Source organism: Gavialis gangeticus, unplaced genomic scaffold (assembly GCF_001723915.1).
Source record: "Gavialis gangeticus isolate Ggan-Ray unplaced genomic scaffold, GavGan_comp1, whole genome shotgun sequence".
NCBI classification, from domain to species: Eukaryota; Metazoa; Chordata; order Crocodylia; family Gavialidae; genus Gavialis; species Gavialis gangeticus.
In genome coordinates, this window is record NW_017729031.1 from 78,830,800 (window position 1) to 78,848,739 (window position 17,940).

A 17,940-nucleotide genomic window follows, 5' to 3' on the forward strand; every position below is an offset into this window, starting at 1 on the left:
TGAGAAAATGGTGGAAAGCTTTGAACTAAAACATGTTCAATATGCTTTAGTTCAAAGTGCACCACTGCCATTTTTCAATGCTGACACATGCTGTGCCACTGATACACTTGCTTCCAATGCAGTCCGGAGTGCTTTTAATTAGCGCAGCTTGCATCAGTAGCACATATAAAAATGCCATTGTGCTCTCAACTGAAACTATTCATGAGGTGCAAAGGTCAAGCTGAATATTTCCTATGCGATTTTGTTCAACAAAGTAAGCTATTTCAGTTTGAACACCATTTATTATTCATGAATACTAAGTTTTTCATGAACCTTTTTTACTAATTTTTGTCTACACAGAAATTTTTTCCAGCCAAAACATTGTAATTTTGGAATGTGAGGACACTGACTCTGAGCAGGTTTTTTCAGCTTAGTTTAAATAGCTTCCAAAATAACTATAAATTTGGCATAAGTAACACTATAAAAAGATACCCTTACATTGGAAAGTGTCCCCAAAACAGTCAGAGCAATATAAACAAGTAAGGAGATACGAATTCATACCATAATTTATACTATTTTTAAAGTTTTCTCATGAAGACAATTCATAACATTCCCAAAGAACTGTGAAGAATAAATGAATCATGATGGGAAGGCTAAGAGATAAGATCTCAATCTGACAGACTGCTTAGATGTCAATTCAAAGCTACTGATATCCTGCTTGGCAAACACAAGTCATCTGTTAGATTTAATGAGATGCAGCAGACTTGTGTGAATTTTTAAAAGGTATCCACTCATTTCAAGGTTTAACTATAAAGGTACTATGAATATTAATGACAGCTGAACAAACTTTTACACATTGCAAACAAAATTTAGGATGGAAGTGGAAGAGTAATTAAAAGCAAAGAAAAATAAAGAAGCTTGACATCAGATGGAGAGCCTATACAAAAACTGGAAATAAAGCTATGGTACCTTGATTTTACTTTAGTAGTACTTGAATTCATGAGAATTCCCAAAGTGGGTACAAGGATAATAGCCATAGGTCTACAAGGATCAGGATCAAGTCTAATATTGTACCTGCAAAAGAAGTGAATGGGGCAAACGGTAACATTACTTTCACTCTCTTTAACCACTCTATCATATAAAAGTTAAACAGTCAAAAGGACAATATGGCAACATACAAACAGTTAATCACATGTGAATAAAAAAACCCACGTAGGATTATTCTCCACATAAGCAACAATAGGCTAGGACCACAAACAAACATTCATTTCTAGTGATGGAAATTTTCCACAGCTAGATATGAACCCACGAGTGGGAAAAGAACAAACATTCAGTCTGCAAAAGTCTCTTTTTGCCCGGCTCCTTGAGCCTTCCCAAGACTAGGCTGATCCTAGTCTGGGGAAAGTATGGCCTACCCCAGGTCTCCTGTTCCCAGGGGAACTGGACTTGTGTGGCAAAGGCCTGCCATCTGCTTCTCACGCTGAAATTCATGGAGACTCTGATGTACAAAGCAGACAGAGGCCTCAAAGCACCGCTCTCTCTGATCGACTCCTAGTGCCTGGGAGCCAAGCAGACGGGGCACTACCAAAGGCTCCTGCCTTCTTCCCGCTCTGGGGTTTCTGGAGTGAAAAGTGGGCAGGGAGCAGTGCTGCTCTGGGTGGTCGACTCCCAGTGCCCAGAAGCCAAGCACAGGGAACAGTTAAAAAAAGCCTCCTGCCTGCTTCTGACATCAGGGACTCCAGTGTTTGAGGAGCCAGCAGGAAGCAGCTGTTCCTCCTCTTCCTTCCTGGTCTACAGGGGGGAGGGGAAGGGGAAACTGCCCCTATTATCTTCTCCAATCTCGGGTGACCGTGGTCTCTGAAAGGCACTGGAGCCTTTGCCCATGGCTCCACTCCTCATTGTCCCTGGTGATTGGATAACTAGTACTATGAAGTTATTCATTTAGAGCCTTTAGGTTCTGTCATAGACCAAATCATTAATACTTAAAGAACCTCTGCAAATTTGAAACAGTAGTCATTTGGGAGTTAGGTACTAAGCAATCTATAATACTGATTATTTTTTGTATGCAATTTAAAAGGTTACCTGAGATTTTTTACCCAATAAATTAAAGATGGAAAACTGAGCAGCATGATCCATGTGAGTAAAATGATTACTGTAACATGCATATTAAAACCATTTACAACTTCATCAGCAACTGCACTAGTGGCGAGTAACTTTGCTGCTTCTCCACTTCGATCTATTGAACGGCAGTTCTTTATCAATTTTTTATTAGCATTATCTGAAGTTTCTTTTGAGTGCTTTGGAGCCTGCAAAAAAGCATGAATTGTTAGGAGAAGGAAGATGGGACTAATACAAATCTTAGCATAATAGCAGTGTTCCATTTTTTATTCCAGAAAATAAAAAACTGCAATTTATTCGGAACCAGCCCAAAATTTAGAGACCCCAGAATGGTGGCTCTCTAATAAGCCACAGAGAGAAGCTCAAGAAACTGAACCTAATCTAACTACTGAGCCTCCTTTTAAGAGAGTGGCTATACAAGTCCAGGAAGGAAGGATGCAAAGCAGAGGCATTCAGAAATGACCTAAAAGTGGGGAGCAGAAGGGGAGAGAAGAAATGGAATTCCTGGAGAAACCAGAATACAGGGGACAGAAAAGAAAGTGGGTGAAAGACAGTAATACATGAAAAAAGGAAGAAGACCATGCAAGCTGGAATAGGGGACATGCAGGAGTGAAACAAAGGTTCAAAAATGAGAGAAAAGGAAATTTAGCAAGATATTTCCCAAGTAGCAAAGGGTGTTTATCATCGATTACATAATGATACAAAAGAAAAATTATTCTGATATTTTCTAAGTGCTTAATAGTGCCTGAGATTCATATTCTTGTCAACAATATAAAAACCCAAAGGTATTACCTTAGTGATCTCAGGACTACAATAGTATTAATACAGACAATAATGAAACAGATTGCTCAAGGGTCTCTACTCTTTCCTCTTTTACACTAACAAACCAAACCAGTCAGCAACAAAGCTGAGAGCTCTAGATCAGGGGTCAGCAACCTACAGCCTGCAGGCCAGATCCAGCCCATGAAGACTGAATCCAGTCCACAACAGCTCAGGGAATCAGCAGCATGCCTGTCAGAGCAGCAGAGGAGGCTTCCCCAGGGTTCTACAGCCTGCCTTGTTCTGTATTCCCTCCACAGCATTTGGGGGGGGGGTAGGATTTGCAGTAGGGGCTGGGTAACAAGCCGCAGCCCGCAGCAGCAAATGGGCTTCTAAACCTTGTTCTAGACCGTTCACCACCTTCTAGGCTTATTTTCATGGAGTTTAAAATTGCCAAAGTAGGACAACTGCCAAATGGACTTACCGCATTAAGAACTCTTTGCTCTGCTCTTACATTCACATGTAGTTTAATAACCTATGAAAAGACAGACACATTTACTTTTATATTTGTTCTACACACTAAACCTATAATGTAGTCTTTGGCCCACCACCCCCCATTTTTTATTTCCTGGGAACATAGCTCCACTAAGGCCTGTAACACCAACAATGTCCCCGGGCACTCCCTTAAGGTAAGCTTCCAAAATTTTGCATATTCCTGGCCTCTTGTTTACCTAAGTTTTGTTGATTTAATTCCCCTCCCTCTTTCCTAAGAATCTCTTAAAAACATATTCAAAAGATGCCTCCACTTCCAGAGATTCTCTGGAAGGTGTACATGTGATGGGGCTTCCTGTCTGCTTCCCACTCTGGGGACTCCTGGACACACAGGGCCTTCATGCAGATGGCACTGACCTCTTTTGGGCCACAGGGAATCCATAGAGTTTGGAGACTCCTCAGCCACTCTATCCACTATGTGGGTGTGTGCATTGTCCCCACTTCTTCACCCATGAAAAATTTGGGGAAAATTCTATGTTGGGATTTTTACAGAATTTCCACATTAAGATCCACTCTCCTATCAGAATTCCAATGAGGGGGTTTAAGAGGCCCTTGGACTTTATAATGAAGGTTATTCAAAGCTTGAAATATTTAGAATTACACGACTCACCATATTAGATAGCTGTGCAAATGACAATGGTATGAGGCCAAAGTGTATAACTCATTCAAGAAATATTATCAGATAAATAAAAGTAAAAAGCATTGGTTTGTAAAGTACATCAGTTAAGTTGGGATTTTACAAAATAAAGTTATTTAATTCAAATGTCTTTAAAATCCCAGAAAAAGCAAATTTGTCTATAGTTTCCCTAAATACTTTAAAACTGATACTAGATCAAATTGCTTATTGTTTGAATACCTTGAACAAGTAGTGAAGATAAATAATTAATATAGCAAATGCCCCACAGGTGGTCCAGCTAATGAAAACCAGAAGAATGGTCATACATGATCTTTTGGGTGTGACCAACCTGCTGTCTTTAGGAAGCCCAGAGGGTCTAGAATGACAAAATTACTGTTAGTCTACTGCAACAGAAAGAAAAATCAGATTCTAGTTTATGAATGGCTTAAAAAAATAAATAAATAAAATTATGTAGTGAGTTAGGCTGTGCTTTTTCTTTACATTACTAGAAATTAATAATTAAATTTAGAATAATATTAATCAGTCATGTCACACAGGCAAACTGCTAGACTGAACTGCTCTTTAGCAGTCAGTTTTTCCCCCTTATCTCATACCTCCATCTGTTCAAGAATGTCAGACAAATTAAATTCATAATCTTTTAAATGCCATAATTGATAATAAGTAACCATGTTTACTCAAATACAAGACAACGTTTTTTCCCCTAATTAGTATGGAAAAAAAAAATCACATACAAGGAAATCTCACTAAATACATGTCTGTCATTAGCCAAAAGCAGCATGTGCTCAGTAATGGAAACCAACTACAAAGTTGATTGAATTCAGCCAGCGCTGAGCATGACTATAAAACACAATGCCCACATTGGGCAAAACAGGGTGATGGGAACCTACCACCAGAATAGGTTCATGTAGCCCAACTGAATAACATGTATATGGTAGTGGCAATTAAGTGTAGCCCCCTTCACTGGTGACTTTTTTACAAGTCATGGTGAGCCACACCATTGCATACAGCTCACCCAGAACCCTCTGTTGCCTCCTCTCTCAGCCTGGCACATATGATTAGTGTGGCCCTGCTCTCCACAGGGTGAAGCCAAATCAGGTTGCCCTGTTCTTCACCTACATAGGAATTTTTGGAGCACCCCAGGACTTGTGATAAGAACACCCACTTTCAGTCACGAGTGAGGGCTAATTAGCACAGGGATACTTTGTAGGGGGTATTTGGAGTACATGCACATACTGAGTAGTGCCGAGCTGTGGCGTCACTTTGACTCTGTTCACTCTAGTGGGGCCAAGCCCAATGAACTGTGGTAAATAAATCACGAGCCTTTCACTTTCGACTAATATAATGCATTCTTTATACTACATATAAGTAGGTCACAAAGTGCTGCTTAAAAGTGTGTTAATGGAGCACCTGTGCTAAAACATGCAAGTTTAATAAAAGAAGAGAACATGCATGAATTCTAAGTGATGGATAAACTAAGTGCATGGATACTATATGCAAATTACTACATTTAATTTCATGGTTACTGCTTTCAAATTTGCTTACTTCCATGTGCTCAGAGAAGAACAGGGTCTGACAGAAGAGGGGGAAGAAGCTGCCAGGGGAAAAAGTTGGGGGAAAAACAGAGAGCAAGGGGCTACCTGACCCCCCCTCCACCCTCCATATTTATTTTCCCTGCTGTAGCAGCAGGAGGGGGACAAAGTTAAAGCAAGCCTCCAATAATTAGACTCTATACCTGGAAAATAATTTTAAAAAATTATAAACTTTTCATATATAGAATCCATTATTGGGAGGGGTCTTCTTCTATTCAAGTAAATATGGTACTACTTGTTTGTCTATTTGTTTTCTTACTTTGCTTTAGTGTATATCAAACTTTATATAATTGTTTTCATTCGTCATTAAATCTTCATGGTCATCATAGAAAGGCAGTATCTACTATTACACATCCAACATAGAATTCAGAGTCCCAAAAAGATTCACTTTATGAGAAACATTCTTCCAACATAGATGTTTCCTGGTCATATTAGGAAGGACAGGAACAGATATTCTGATTCTTTGAACCTGATATCACAAAGGGTATGTCTATGATATATAGGACAGTACAATGTGGAGATACACAAGCCAGTTTATTTAGACACACCCTAAAGGTCAGAAATGATTTTGAGAGATCATATAGACATGCTGAGGAGAGTTATAACAGCAACAAAGAGAATGGGGGTAGAGGGCATGGAAAAGAGGTGGGGACACAGACAAAACCTCTTTAAAAGTTTGTTTTTGAAAATTCAGTGGACAATCTCGTATTAAAAATAGCAAAAAAAGTTACTTTAGAATAAGAACTGAAAAATGAAACAAACATTTTCACCTGGTAGAACTGGATGTAGTGATTTTCTGAGAATCAGAGAAGATGAAAGATCAATAAAACACCTTGAATTCTGAGATGCCCTTAAAGGTCAAAGACAACAGGATGCAGAAGGTAGTAAAGAACAGCGTTGGTCTGACTGGAATTAAGATTCACTATGGGTGAATAGCAAGAATTCAACACCAAAGACAGCAAACAGCTTGGTTCTTAAGAGAAAGATATTATATCATACATTCAAACAAGATAAGAGCATGACTAAATGGAGGCATTAACAAAGAAAGTCCTCCAAAAAAACACGGCAATCTGCCAAGAAAAATATGCAGGATTTTCTCTATTTAGATTACAATGATCAGGCATGCTGCGCAGAACATCTAAAGATGTGTGAATTCTGCTATGGAACAAAAAGGAAACCAAACATCACCTAAACCAAGGATACCAAGCTCAACCAGCCCCATGGGTTGAAGCAGACCCACAGACTGGCCCTATGCTCGAGCCAGTATACAGGGCTGGTCCAGCACAGGCAACCCCAGTCCTGTGTGCTGGCTCTGGTGCTGGTCTGTGGATATAATATGGACTGGCCCCAAACCTACATGTGGTGCATGGGGTTGATCTGAGACCCATGGGCTGGATCCTATAGCTTCACATGCCGAATCATATCTTCAACACCCCTGACCTAAACTCTATGTGGGAGAACAAAATAAAATTCAGAGATGCTCAGACAGAACAGCAGATAAGAGGAGCCAAGACAACTGGAGGTACTGGATCAGATACTTGTGTTGGAGGATCCATATAGTAACACCCCCCCACCCCAAAAAACTCTGAACAGAGTGCATCAATTTACTGGTCACCAGAGCAGACTATGCAGTGTGGGTTTTGCTGACTTCAATGCCTCTATCCTGAATGTTCTCAAATATAGCATGCATTCACATATTTCAGCCAAAACAGAAGAGCAAGAAGGTATTTAAGAGGAATCTGTTTTTAAGAGCCTTACAAAAATGCCATCAAACTAAAGAGCAGGAGTTATATCACTTGAGACGAATATTATATTCTATTAACATTAAGTACAGCCAAGTTGAAAAGTGACACCGTGCATGCTTGAGATGTGGCAGTAACTCAGAGCACACATCGACTGAACAGAAAGTCAAAAGTGTTAATATTCATAAAAAGGTTCACATGGTGAACCTGCTCTTTGCTCAGACAGTACCTACTGAGATAAAACCAAACTAATTTTCTGATGCCCCACATACGCACCTTGCAGACGACCATGTCAGTGTACAATTATTAAAAGCATATTATCCAGTGTGACTAATTTACTGTTCTATTATTTCAAATTATTTTTATTCTTCTTACATATTTTAATATTCTTTACATTAAAAACAGATTAAAGTAGTTTGCAAACATTATTTGTAAATGACATTTCCTGCAGACTTAAATGCGCATCTGAATAATTTTTACTAACTCCTTGGTGTGTTTCATAATTTAGGGCATCCAATACTAAACACTAAGGGCTAGATTCTAAGTTTAAAGATCTGTTTCCACAGCTGTTTGCATTATTGTGCTACTCCTGAAGAAACACAAGAAGGATGCATTTTTGTTTTGAGAAAACTGGAAACAAAAAGGTAGCGGAAGGAAGAAAGAATCAGCTTATGCCTCCTTTCATGAGCATGCAAAACAAGACATAATATGACCCTAATACTGCATTAGTAACATTACTGGAAAGTCCTGATGGTCAAGGAAAGGATTTGGTTGAACTATACTGTAGGATGTCATCCACACAACTTATGAATTATCTTAAAAGAGTTTAGAGGAGTGAAATAAATTCAGACTTTCAAAACACATTCAATGCAGTCCCTCACCAAAGGGATGCTACCACAGGATTGGAGGGAAGGTTATTTTGTGGATTGAGAGCTGATTAAAAGATAGGAAGCAAAGGGTAGTCTACATCAGTGGTTTTCAACCTGTGGTCCATGGACCCCTGGGTGTCCACAGATGTTATGTCTAAGAGGTCCACAAAAGATTATGATGATCAATCAAAAGTATGTGAATACCCACACTTACAACTCAAAGGGATCAACAGCTCCATTTAAAAGTTTCCAAAGGGGTCCACACCTCTGATTTGAAATTTTTTTAGGGGTCCACAAATGAAAAAAGATGAAAAACCATTGGTGTAAATGGTCAGTTTTCAGGATGGAGGGAGATCAAAAGTGGAGTCCCACAAGTATCTGTGCTGGGCCATATTTTGTTCAACATTTTCATCAATGACCTGGAAATGAGGCTGCACAGTGAAATCTCCAAGCTTGGAGACAACACCAAATTGTTCCAAGTAGTCAAGTCCCAAGCTGACAGAGAGGAGCTGCAAAAAGATCTCACCAAGCTAAGTGAGTGGGCAAAAGAGTGGCAGATGAACTTCTATATCAACAACTGCAAGGTAATGCACCTGGAGAAAAATAACTTCAGCTCTATGTACACAGTGTGGGGTTCTGAACTAGCCGTTACGACTTAGAAAAGACATCTTAGAGTCATTGTACACAGTTCTTTAAGAACATTATTTCAATGTGCAGCAGTGACCAAAAACGCCAATAAAATATTTAGCATCGTGAAGGAGGGAATTGAAAACAAAATGGAGAAAATCATCATGCCATTATGCAAATCCATGGTGCACCCACATATTGAAAAAAAGGTGTAGTTCGGGTTCCCACATCTCAAAAAGGATTTTATAGAATTAACAAAGGTACAGAGAAGGACAACCAAAATGATCAGGGACCTGGAGCAATTGCCCTACCAAGAGAGGCTAAAAAGGCCAGGGCTCTTCAGTTTGGAAAGAAGGCTGAGGGGGTATATAATAGAGGTCTATAGCATCATGAAGGGTATGGACCAAGTGAACAGCAAACTATTGTTCATCAAGTGATAGAGTACTAAAACTAGAAGGCACGAACTGAAATTAGTAGGTGACAAGTTTAAAACTAACAAGAGAAAATACTTTTTTGTATGCAGTGCATAGTTAATTTGTGGAATTTGTTGCCACAGGAAGTCGTAGAGGCAGATAACATAGCCAGGTTCAAAAAGGGACTAGATAAATTCATAGATGTCAATCTATTAACAGCTAGAGAGCAGAATGGTTGGGGATGTTTCCCCTGGCCTCTCTAAACCAATAAGTGGTTGATGCTGGGAAGGGTCCTAGTAGGCAACAGATCATTCTAGATCTGGCTCAATACTCTCCTATTGGTCTGACCCAGTATGAAACTTCTTAAATTCTTATGGATAGAATAAAATAAAAAACAAATCAGACATATAGTATTATGCTGTTTTACCTTGTCAAGGCTAACCAGAAAGAAGATAAGAGCCTTAGAGATGAAGAGAAGAGTATGCCACCCCAAAAGGCAATGCCTGTCCCAAAAAAAAACAGAATCAGGGACACAAGAGGGAACCACACATCCTGATTATTCAGCACAGCAGCATCCATCTCTGGTAAGAACAGTGCATCCCATACATCTTTAAACCAAGCAAACCTGCCAAAAATATGAAAGTATTATTAGTTCTCTTTTTTCATCATTGCTACAAGCCAAATGTAGTCATTCTTATAGCTACATTTCAGTAACATCCATATGAAAAGAATCTGAGTTAAAGGACTCCAACTGTTTTAACAGAGGCTTCTATTTTGGAAACTGCTAAGCAAGACAATAGAAAATAACTTACCCCAATAAAAACGTAATAATATTCACAGCGGGCTCTACTTTGTAGGGTCTGGCTGTTCTTGAGAGTACAAGAGCAAAATCTGAACACTGACCTACAAGGAAAAAAAACCAAACCAATTTCTTCCTTGCTGCAAAGCTCAAAACAAGAGCTCAATAATGAAGAATTATTATTGAGAACAACTTTAAAAGTTAAAAGTTAATATTAAGTGATGTAGCAGTGGTTTATATTTTTACTGTACAACAGCAAGGCTCTTACCAAGTGCTTATTAATTAATTGATTGATCAGAGCCAGATGTCATGGAACAACAGTTTTAGGTAGACAGTTGTTAGTGTTAGTTGTTATCACTATAAAGTTTATGAATTATACTAATATCACCTGAGGCTGAAGAAAGATGCTTTTCAGCACAAGGGACTGGCTGCCAGTTTTTTGTAGAGGCTTGCTTTTAGCTTTTCAAATACAGTCATGCCTTGTCAGTTGAAGTCAGCCAACAAAATCTGTCTTAATTTAAGTAATGTCAACATATTCAACATGTTACTAGACTAACAGGCTAGTTCTACATTCTTACTACATTTTCTTTAATCTTCTGATAAGGTAATTGTGTGTGTTGCATCAGTCACACATAAGATGGCATTTGCTGGTGGAGGATACTAATAGGAGAGAACATTTTGCTTTCTAAAAAATTATTTCCTATATTTTACTTTATAACAAGAGACTTTATGTTCAGACAGCTTTCATTACCACAGATTTCAGTTACAGCAACTACTAAACTCTACAACATGATAGGTTCTGTATACAAATACACAGGTCATCACCAGATCATCAGCTGGTGTAAATTTTTATAGCTTCAAAGTGTACAGTGGCATAACAAACAGAACTGGAACCTGGGGCAAACCATGCAAGAGTGTAGTGGGGTGTGCGCTCAGAGCAGCAGAGAATTGGTTGGGAAGACAATTCCAGTGCCCTACTCACCTGGTGCCCCTCTGGCCCACCCCTTGTCACACTACTGTTTGTATATGAAACAGCATTAATTCACAAATATACTTAAATACACACATGCATAAATAGTCCATACTTTTATACGATACAAAATGTTTACGAAATTAAGATAAAAAATTTTCTGTCTGGCAGAGATAGCACAGCTAGATGCTCTTAGAATGCTTACAAAATGATTTTGCACACATACTATACAAACTGAATTAGATAGCCAGAAACTCCAGAACCTCACTGACTGAGTCCATTTTAAGGCGACAGAAGAAAAGGAACACTTAGGCAGCACTGCACACACACACACACACAGTGCATAATGTTTCTTCTAATATTCCAGTTTTTCTCATGACATTGCTAGTTAAAGTCCCTGAATTGTTATAGCTTGCTGTATATTGATATAAACCACCATACAAAAAGAGAAATTTCTAGCAGACTAGCAGTAGCACATAAAAAAGGCTGGCAAGACAGCAACTTCCCAAGTGGCATGACAGAGTACCTGGGAAGACTATTAAAAACAAGTTATTCCAGAAAACAACTTAAAGGTGAAAACACTAAATACAGATAAGTTCATAAAGTACCCTTTGAAGTAGCCATGTGCATGATTAGAGGTCAAAAGAACAGGCCTTATAAGGAGAGGCTGAGAGACACGGGACTCTTCAGCCTGGAGAAGCGAAGGCTCAAGAGTGACTTGGTGGCAGCCTATAAGTATATAAAGGGTATGCATCAAGAACTGGAAGAACGTCTGTTCACCAGGGCATCCCAAGGGAAGACAAGGTCTGTCACAAACTGCTGGAAGACTGTTTTAGACTGGACAGAAGGAAAAACTGTTTTACTGTTTGAGTCTCCAGAGTCTGGAATAGACTCCCCCCAGAAGTGGTGCAAATACCTACTCTAGATACCTTTAAGAAATGCTTGGATGCTTATCTTGCTTCGGTGATCTGACCCCAACTGACTTCCTGCCCCTTGGGCAGGGGACTGGACCCGATGATCTTGCGAAATCCCTTCCAGCCCTAATGTCTATGAAATCTATGAAGTCTAAGAACAATGGAACCATGTGCATGTATTTGTGGGAAAAATTTCCCAGGGAAACATTTAAGGAATTTATTTGGTGAGGATATAAACTGAAAAAGGAAACAGAATTGAAACTGGATTTTGAGTTAGGATTGAAGTCCCAAGTGTTAAAGTAATAAACCTCTTCACAAATCAAGAACTATGGTTTTTTACTTGTTAGATTATAAACTTGCCAGTAACTTCCTCAAATCTTTCTTAAAGGGTGCGTCTACATATTGCTGTGCTTTAGTACTTCCTCTTGGAAGTACTAAAGCACGGTGTAGTATGTGTGGTGCATAGTTAGATTTCACTGCTACATTGCCATAGCAACGCACTATACTGTGGGAGTGTGCTGCTACAGTGACATAGCTGGTGATCACATGTAGACCTGCACAATCACTGCATCACTGTAGCGTGCCACACAGTGACATAGCATGTCACTACATTGCCATAGAGCAAGCGATATGCAAAAACTATGTTCTGAGGATGCAAATCCTTCATCCTGTGATAAAGAATACATGTAGATTGAAACTTTTGTTTGTCAGTTGGTTAGAACTACTACTCAAATGCCTTAGTGCCACAATTGTAGCTAAAATACTTTTGCATCTCCACAGTTAAAAAGGAGAAACTGATGCAAGGGATAGCTTAATTACAATCAGCACAGTTGGTATGGAATTCTTTTGTCCTAAATTTCTTATCTCTTTACAATATCAGAAGCTACTGCTAAATAAATATAAAGGGTATGGACAAACATAAATTTTAGCAACTTTAAAAGGGGAGAGGGAGCTACTGCTTGGAGCACGCATCAACTATTATAGTCTGTTAGGTCTGCATAATCCTGTAGTCAAACAGATTAGCTAAACTGCCCTAATACTGACCCTGAATGAAGGTAAGTTAAAGTTGAAGCAGTTCTCCTACATTTACATCTCTACAGAATTACACAGATATAACAGTTACAGCATAAGAGCTTGAATCAGTATCCTTTAATAGCAATAAAATTGTTACATCTGTCCATACCCCACAGTTGTTCTGAACACATTCTCATGCAGAGGTGTAGTAGGGATGTTTTGGTGCACAGGACCCCTCCCAAAGGCAGCAAAGTGACACCCCCCCCACCTTATGCTTCAAGTCATTTTTCAACAGATAACGATTTAAATGGAAATATTTAAGTTAAACAGAACACAGAATATACAACTTTGTCAAATATGGAGAATTTTAGGACCATGAGAAATTATTTAAAATTCTGAGAGATTAACCTAAAAACAAGACAAATCACCTTGGTGTACCCCTGTGAAATCAGAAAGCAATATACTGATCACAATGTATAAGCATAGGATTATAGCATGGCTCTAAATCATTTTATGCAGTATTACCTGTTGAAATTAATGTATTTAATTGTCCTCCATATGCAAGAAGAATATTAGAAATAACATACACAGGAAGGGTACCACCATGGAATCTTATTAGCTGGAAGACAAGGAAGTTATAAAGTAACATGAGTATATAAAAAAGGATTAAGAGATTAATACAACCGGCTCATACTAATGTGATTGCTAAATAGTTTAAGAGGTATGATTTCTGTTCTTCCCTTGGTATGTCCACACTCAAGGACTCCCTGTTAGTGATCAGAGCTATACATGAGAAATGCTCATAAACCCACAACCCAGTAGCTCCCTGTTTGTGTATTTGTTATAGGAATAACCTCTCAAAAATGTTTCAGAGGGTGTGGACAGATATGATAAAAGCTGTTACACTGCAACTATACCCCTAAAGAATCATGCAGACGTAACAAATGCAGCAGAATCACTCCACATTTAGCCCTGCTTCATTCAGTGTCAAAATTAGGATGGATTTAGCTCACTTGTATCACTACAGAATCATGCAAATGTAACGATTACAACAGAATAGCTACAGGGCATTCCAAAGTAGCAGAACCCCATCCCCTTTTAAAGTGGCAAAAACGTGTATGTGTTCATACCCACATTTTCTCCCCTTGGGATAAGTGTATAAGGAACAAACTAACACCTCAACTGTTTCACATAAAACAAGATAATAATAAACAACAACTAAATTTAGAAGTCAGCTCAGAATATAACTTATACACCCTAAAATAAATATGTAGTAAAAACAAAAATCAGAATTTTATATTGTTCAAAAGAATGTGTATAAACACGAAACAAAAGTGCAATCCTCAAGGAGATGATTATTCAGAGTATTTCATTCCTCTTTCCATTAGCAGATAATAAAAAATAAGATTAGAGGAGACTTTAGGCCAAAAAAAACCTATGTATCCAATAAACTAATATTTTACTGCACAGAGGTGCTTTGTATCATAAAATGACATCATGATAAAGCCCTATAATTAACATACTGACAAGCTATAGGTAAAAAAATAGGTATAGGTAAAAAATAATTTAGTTTGGTCAGTTTATACACCAGAAATAATCACCAGCAACATTTTCATGACCCAGCCATGAGTATTTTAGAGTTCATGTCAGAGTTGCTCAGTTTGCCATGATGACTTGCTAAGTAAAAAAGAACTTTAATCTAACAGAGTTGTCTCAGTCTCATACAGAGTACCCAAAAAAGAATCCCAAAAGGGCATAGTAAAGAAAGGTTTTATAATACTGTATGGATATTTAAGAAAAAAAAGTAATATATCCAAACATTATTTTGGTGCACTCTATGTTCATATATTTTTTTTATCTTAAGATAAAGACTATGCAAAGATAAAAACCATTTAAAAAAACCCAGGTACTTCTCCACATGTGCCCTGGCATTAATTAAAGAGACAATGCATAATACACTACTAGGGATACATTACACAAAACTCAGTATTAAAAAGGTTTTCTTACTTGTCCAAGAACTTGTAAGAAAGAAGTCTTGATGGTTACCTTGTTGAACACACAAAAAAGAACTTTAATATTTTGTTATCATTGTTCAGTGATAAGTATTCTGAATGGTAGTCACAAAAGGTAGAATATTAACACTTATGCTTAAGTTTTTGGTTTCCTGAAAAATATTTATCAGCTTTCAGTAGCACTTCACCTGCTGCATAACCAATTTTAAACTTATACCACATTAATAGAAAGAAAAGGAAAATTCTGGATTAGATAACAGAGTTCCTTGCCAACAGTCATTTACAATATGCCAAGAGACAAATCTCAACAGCTCTACAACAATATAAACTGTAAAAATGAATGCAGATTACTTACTTCATATTGACAATATGAGGATGAATAAATATTTAATACTGCAACACTGCTGTCATTTTCCGGTTGTGCAATATGCAGTTTAGCAGAAATCTCAGTTAAAGATGGAACTCTGAAATGGCAACTTAATAAGTAAATACTTTGGTTATAAGCAAAAAATACAAAAATTTTTTTGAGATTTTTAATGCAAGGTTTTTCAAAACAGAAGCAAAACAAGGGTCACAGTGACAAGCCAGATGTCATAACAGGAGTTGTTTACAGCAGTATGAATAGTTCCAATCTCTTCCTCTGAGCTAGCAGGATTTAAAAAAGTTTAACCTTCTAGGAGTGAGGCTCCATTCAAATGCTGATAAAAAAAAAAAGCAGAGTACAGAATGGGATCAAAAGTAATCAATCAAATCCCAAGTCCAGGAATTATACTAGGAGAAAGAAATATGTACAAAAGGGGAAAAGTGAAAAGCTTTAAAGCTAAAGTGATCTTTAAACTCCTTTTAATCTGCAATGTGTTTACAGTTAATCCTATTTAAAAAAAATCACTTTACATTCTAATCTTACAACCAACAGGCTCTCAATAACAGTTAGAATCCTTATTTAGAATAACTTCTAAGGCCTTATTTTGAATGTATGTTTATCTAAAAAAGCATAAAATATAACTGTAATTACATCTTTGCCAATCATAAAAGCACTGTGTTTTGGAATTTGGGTTGCATCCACAGTTTTATGGAAAAACAGCAAAATTATTTCCTCAAAACACTTTAAGGGTATGCCAGGTAAATAAATGGATAGTATTACCTCTTATTCCAGGAATGGAGCTCTTCCCGAAATAACTGGGCTGCCCCTCTCTCTCTCTGCAAATACTGTAGGCTGTTTTAAATTTGTCCATCATGCCCTTAAGTATTTCCAAAGCTCCACAGAAACATTAGAACAAGTTATTTTGCCCCAACCCATTACTTTTATGCACCTCTAGTAGCAAAAGGAGATGGAATAGGGCCTTTTGTCCTGGTGAAGCCTCCCTTGGCACAATGGAAGAGCTAGATTTAGCTGCAAATGACTCTTGGCCTCCCTACTTTGTCCTATAAGAAAGATATAGTTATGTTTTTGGCTTCCACAAGAATTCAGAGACTTCTTGCAAATGTGATTGCAACAAAGATGCACATTTTATGGAAGAAAATAAAAGCAATTTATGGGCCGAGACTGCATCTGGCACTATGGGCCAAGCCCACTAACACAATTAAATGAGTTGTCAATAGAGTTGCTGCATTAAAGACTCTCAGCCCCATTTATTTATTGACAGAATTTAATGGCACTGCATTTATGACACCACTTAATGCTGCAATTTTAACGTCTCAAAGGCCTGCCTCTGTTATAAAAAAAAATCTATAAGTTTGGAAAGTCTTGTTTTTGGGGGCTTATTTATTTATTTTGATACCAGTCAAATTCTGTTCAAACCCAATTAGTAGAACAAGAGACTGAAAAGCCTACTTCAAGACAAGACGCTATACTTTGAAAAACACTTCATCTTACTTAGGCATTGCCATTCAATAGGCAAGCTGCTAACCTCAAATTGTTCTGTCTGGGATGGGATTGAACAATGCAAGAACTGATTTTTCTAGATCACATTAGATGAACATTTATGACAATTATCAAGTGGGTATTACTTCCACTTTCGCCAATCTGGAGTCAAAGGATCACTCGGCAAACATAAGGCAGAAAGGAATGAGAGATGACAGGAGATAGTTGAGTCATCTGCAAGATACAGTTCACTCGGAACCCGAGGTACACCAATATATCAATCCGTATCGTATCAACACTGGCAATCAGCCTTTTTTTAGCCAATGTGGCTGATAATGCCACCGATAAATGCTGTGTGCATGCATGCAGCTGCACCATACAAACAGCAAGGAATGCAGCCCAGCATCTTGGAAAGCACTGTCCAGACAGTAAGTCTAGTGGGGAAGGGGCATGGGGGGCAGACTGAGGTCCCCACAGCAAGGGAGGGAGTGGGGCTGGGGCACAGAGCGAAGCTGTGGGCAACTCATCCAGGGAGTTGGAGGGAGCCTCCTGTTGCTGCGCACACTCCCACAGGAAGCATGTGTTCCCCCCCCCACCCCCCATTTGTGCGCAGGGCAAGGGTGGGCTGCCCGCTGCTGGCTAGAGCCAGGGGGGCTGGGCCAAAGCTGTGCTTGGGGCAGTCGGGGTGGGCAGTAGTGGTGGCGCTGGGAGGGACAGCTACAGCAAATTCTGGGGTAGCTACATTTCCACCTTGTAACACTCCCCAGGACCACTGTCGCCTGCCCTGCCGACCACAAGGGCAGCCCCAGCCCAGTCCCCCCATCAGGAAGAGGCCAGCACAGCCCCTGGCCCCGAGTAGACATCCCACCTTCACCCCACACACAAATCCAGGGGAAACATGCCCCCCATGCCTCCCTTGAGGGTGCACACAGTGGCAGGAACCACCCCCCTCCGCATTCCCCAGATGAGCTGCCCCCAACTCCATCCAGTGCCCCACCCCAGGTGGGCAGTGCCTGCCCCTGCACCCCATGCTCCTTCTCTCCCCTAGGCCCCACCCCCCCGACTTACCAGCTGGATGCTGC

At 39.0% G+C, this 17,940-nt stretch overlaps 1 protein-coding gene across 2 annotated transcripts in view; it reads right to left on the reverse strand.

Moving 5' to 3' along the window:
- Positions 1-17,940, reverse strand: part of PGAP1 (post-GPI attachment to proteins 1) — a 64,138-nt gene that overhangs the window by 6,351 nt on the left and 39,847 nt on the right. For both annotated transcript variants that reach the window (XM_019523130.1, XM_019523131.1), the window contains 9 exons: positions 15,350-15,458; positions 14,990-15,028; positions 13,508-13,601; positions 10,098-10,188; positions 9,713-9,910; positions 4,265-4,400; positions 3,341-3,391; positions 2,062-2,285; positions 949-1,053 (listed from right to left, as the gene is read on the reverse strand). In XM_019523130.1, coding sequence (XP_019378675.1) covers positions 949-1,053; positions 2,062-2,285; positions 3,341-3,391; positions 4,265-4,400; positions 9,713-9,910; positions 10,098-10,188; positions 13,508-13,601; positions 14,990-15,028; positions 15,350-15,458 — 1,047 coding nt within the window. The remainder of the gene's footprint in view (positions 1-948; positions 1,054-2,061; positions 2,286-3,340; positions 3,392-4,264; positions 4,401-9,712; positions 9,911-10,097; positions 10,189-13,507; positions 13,602-14,989; positions 15,029-15,349; positions 15,459-17,940) is intronic.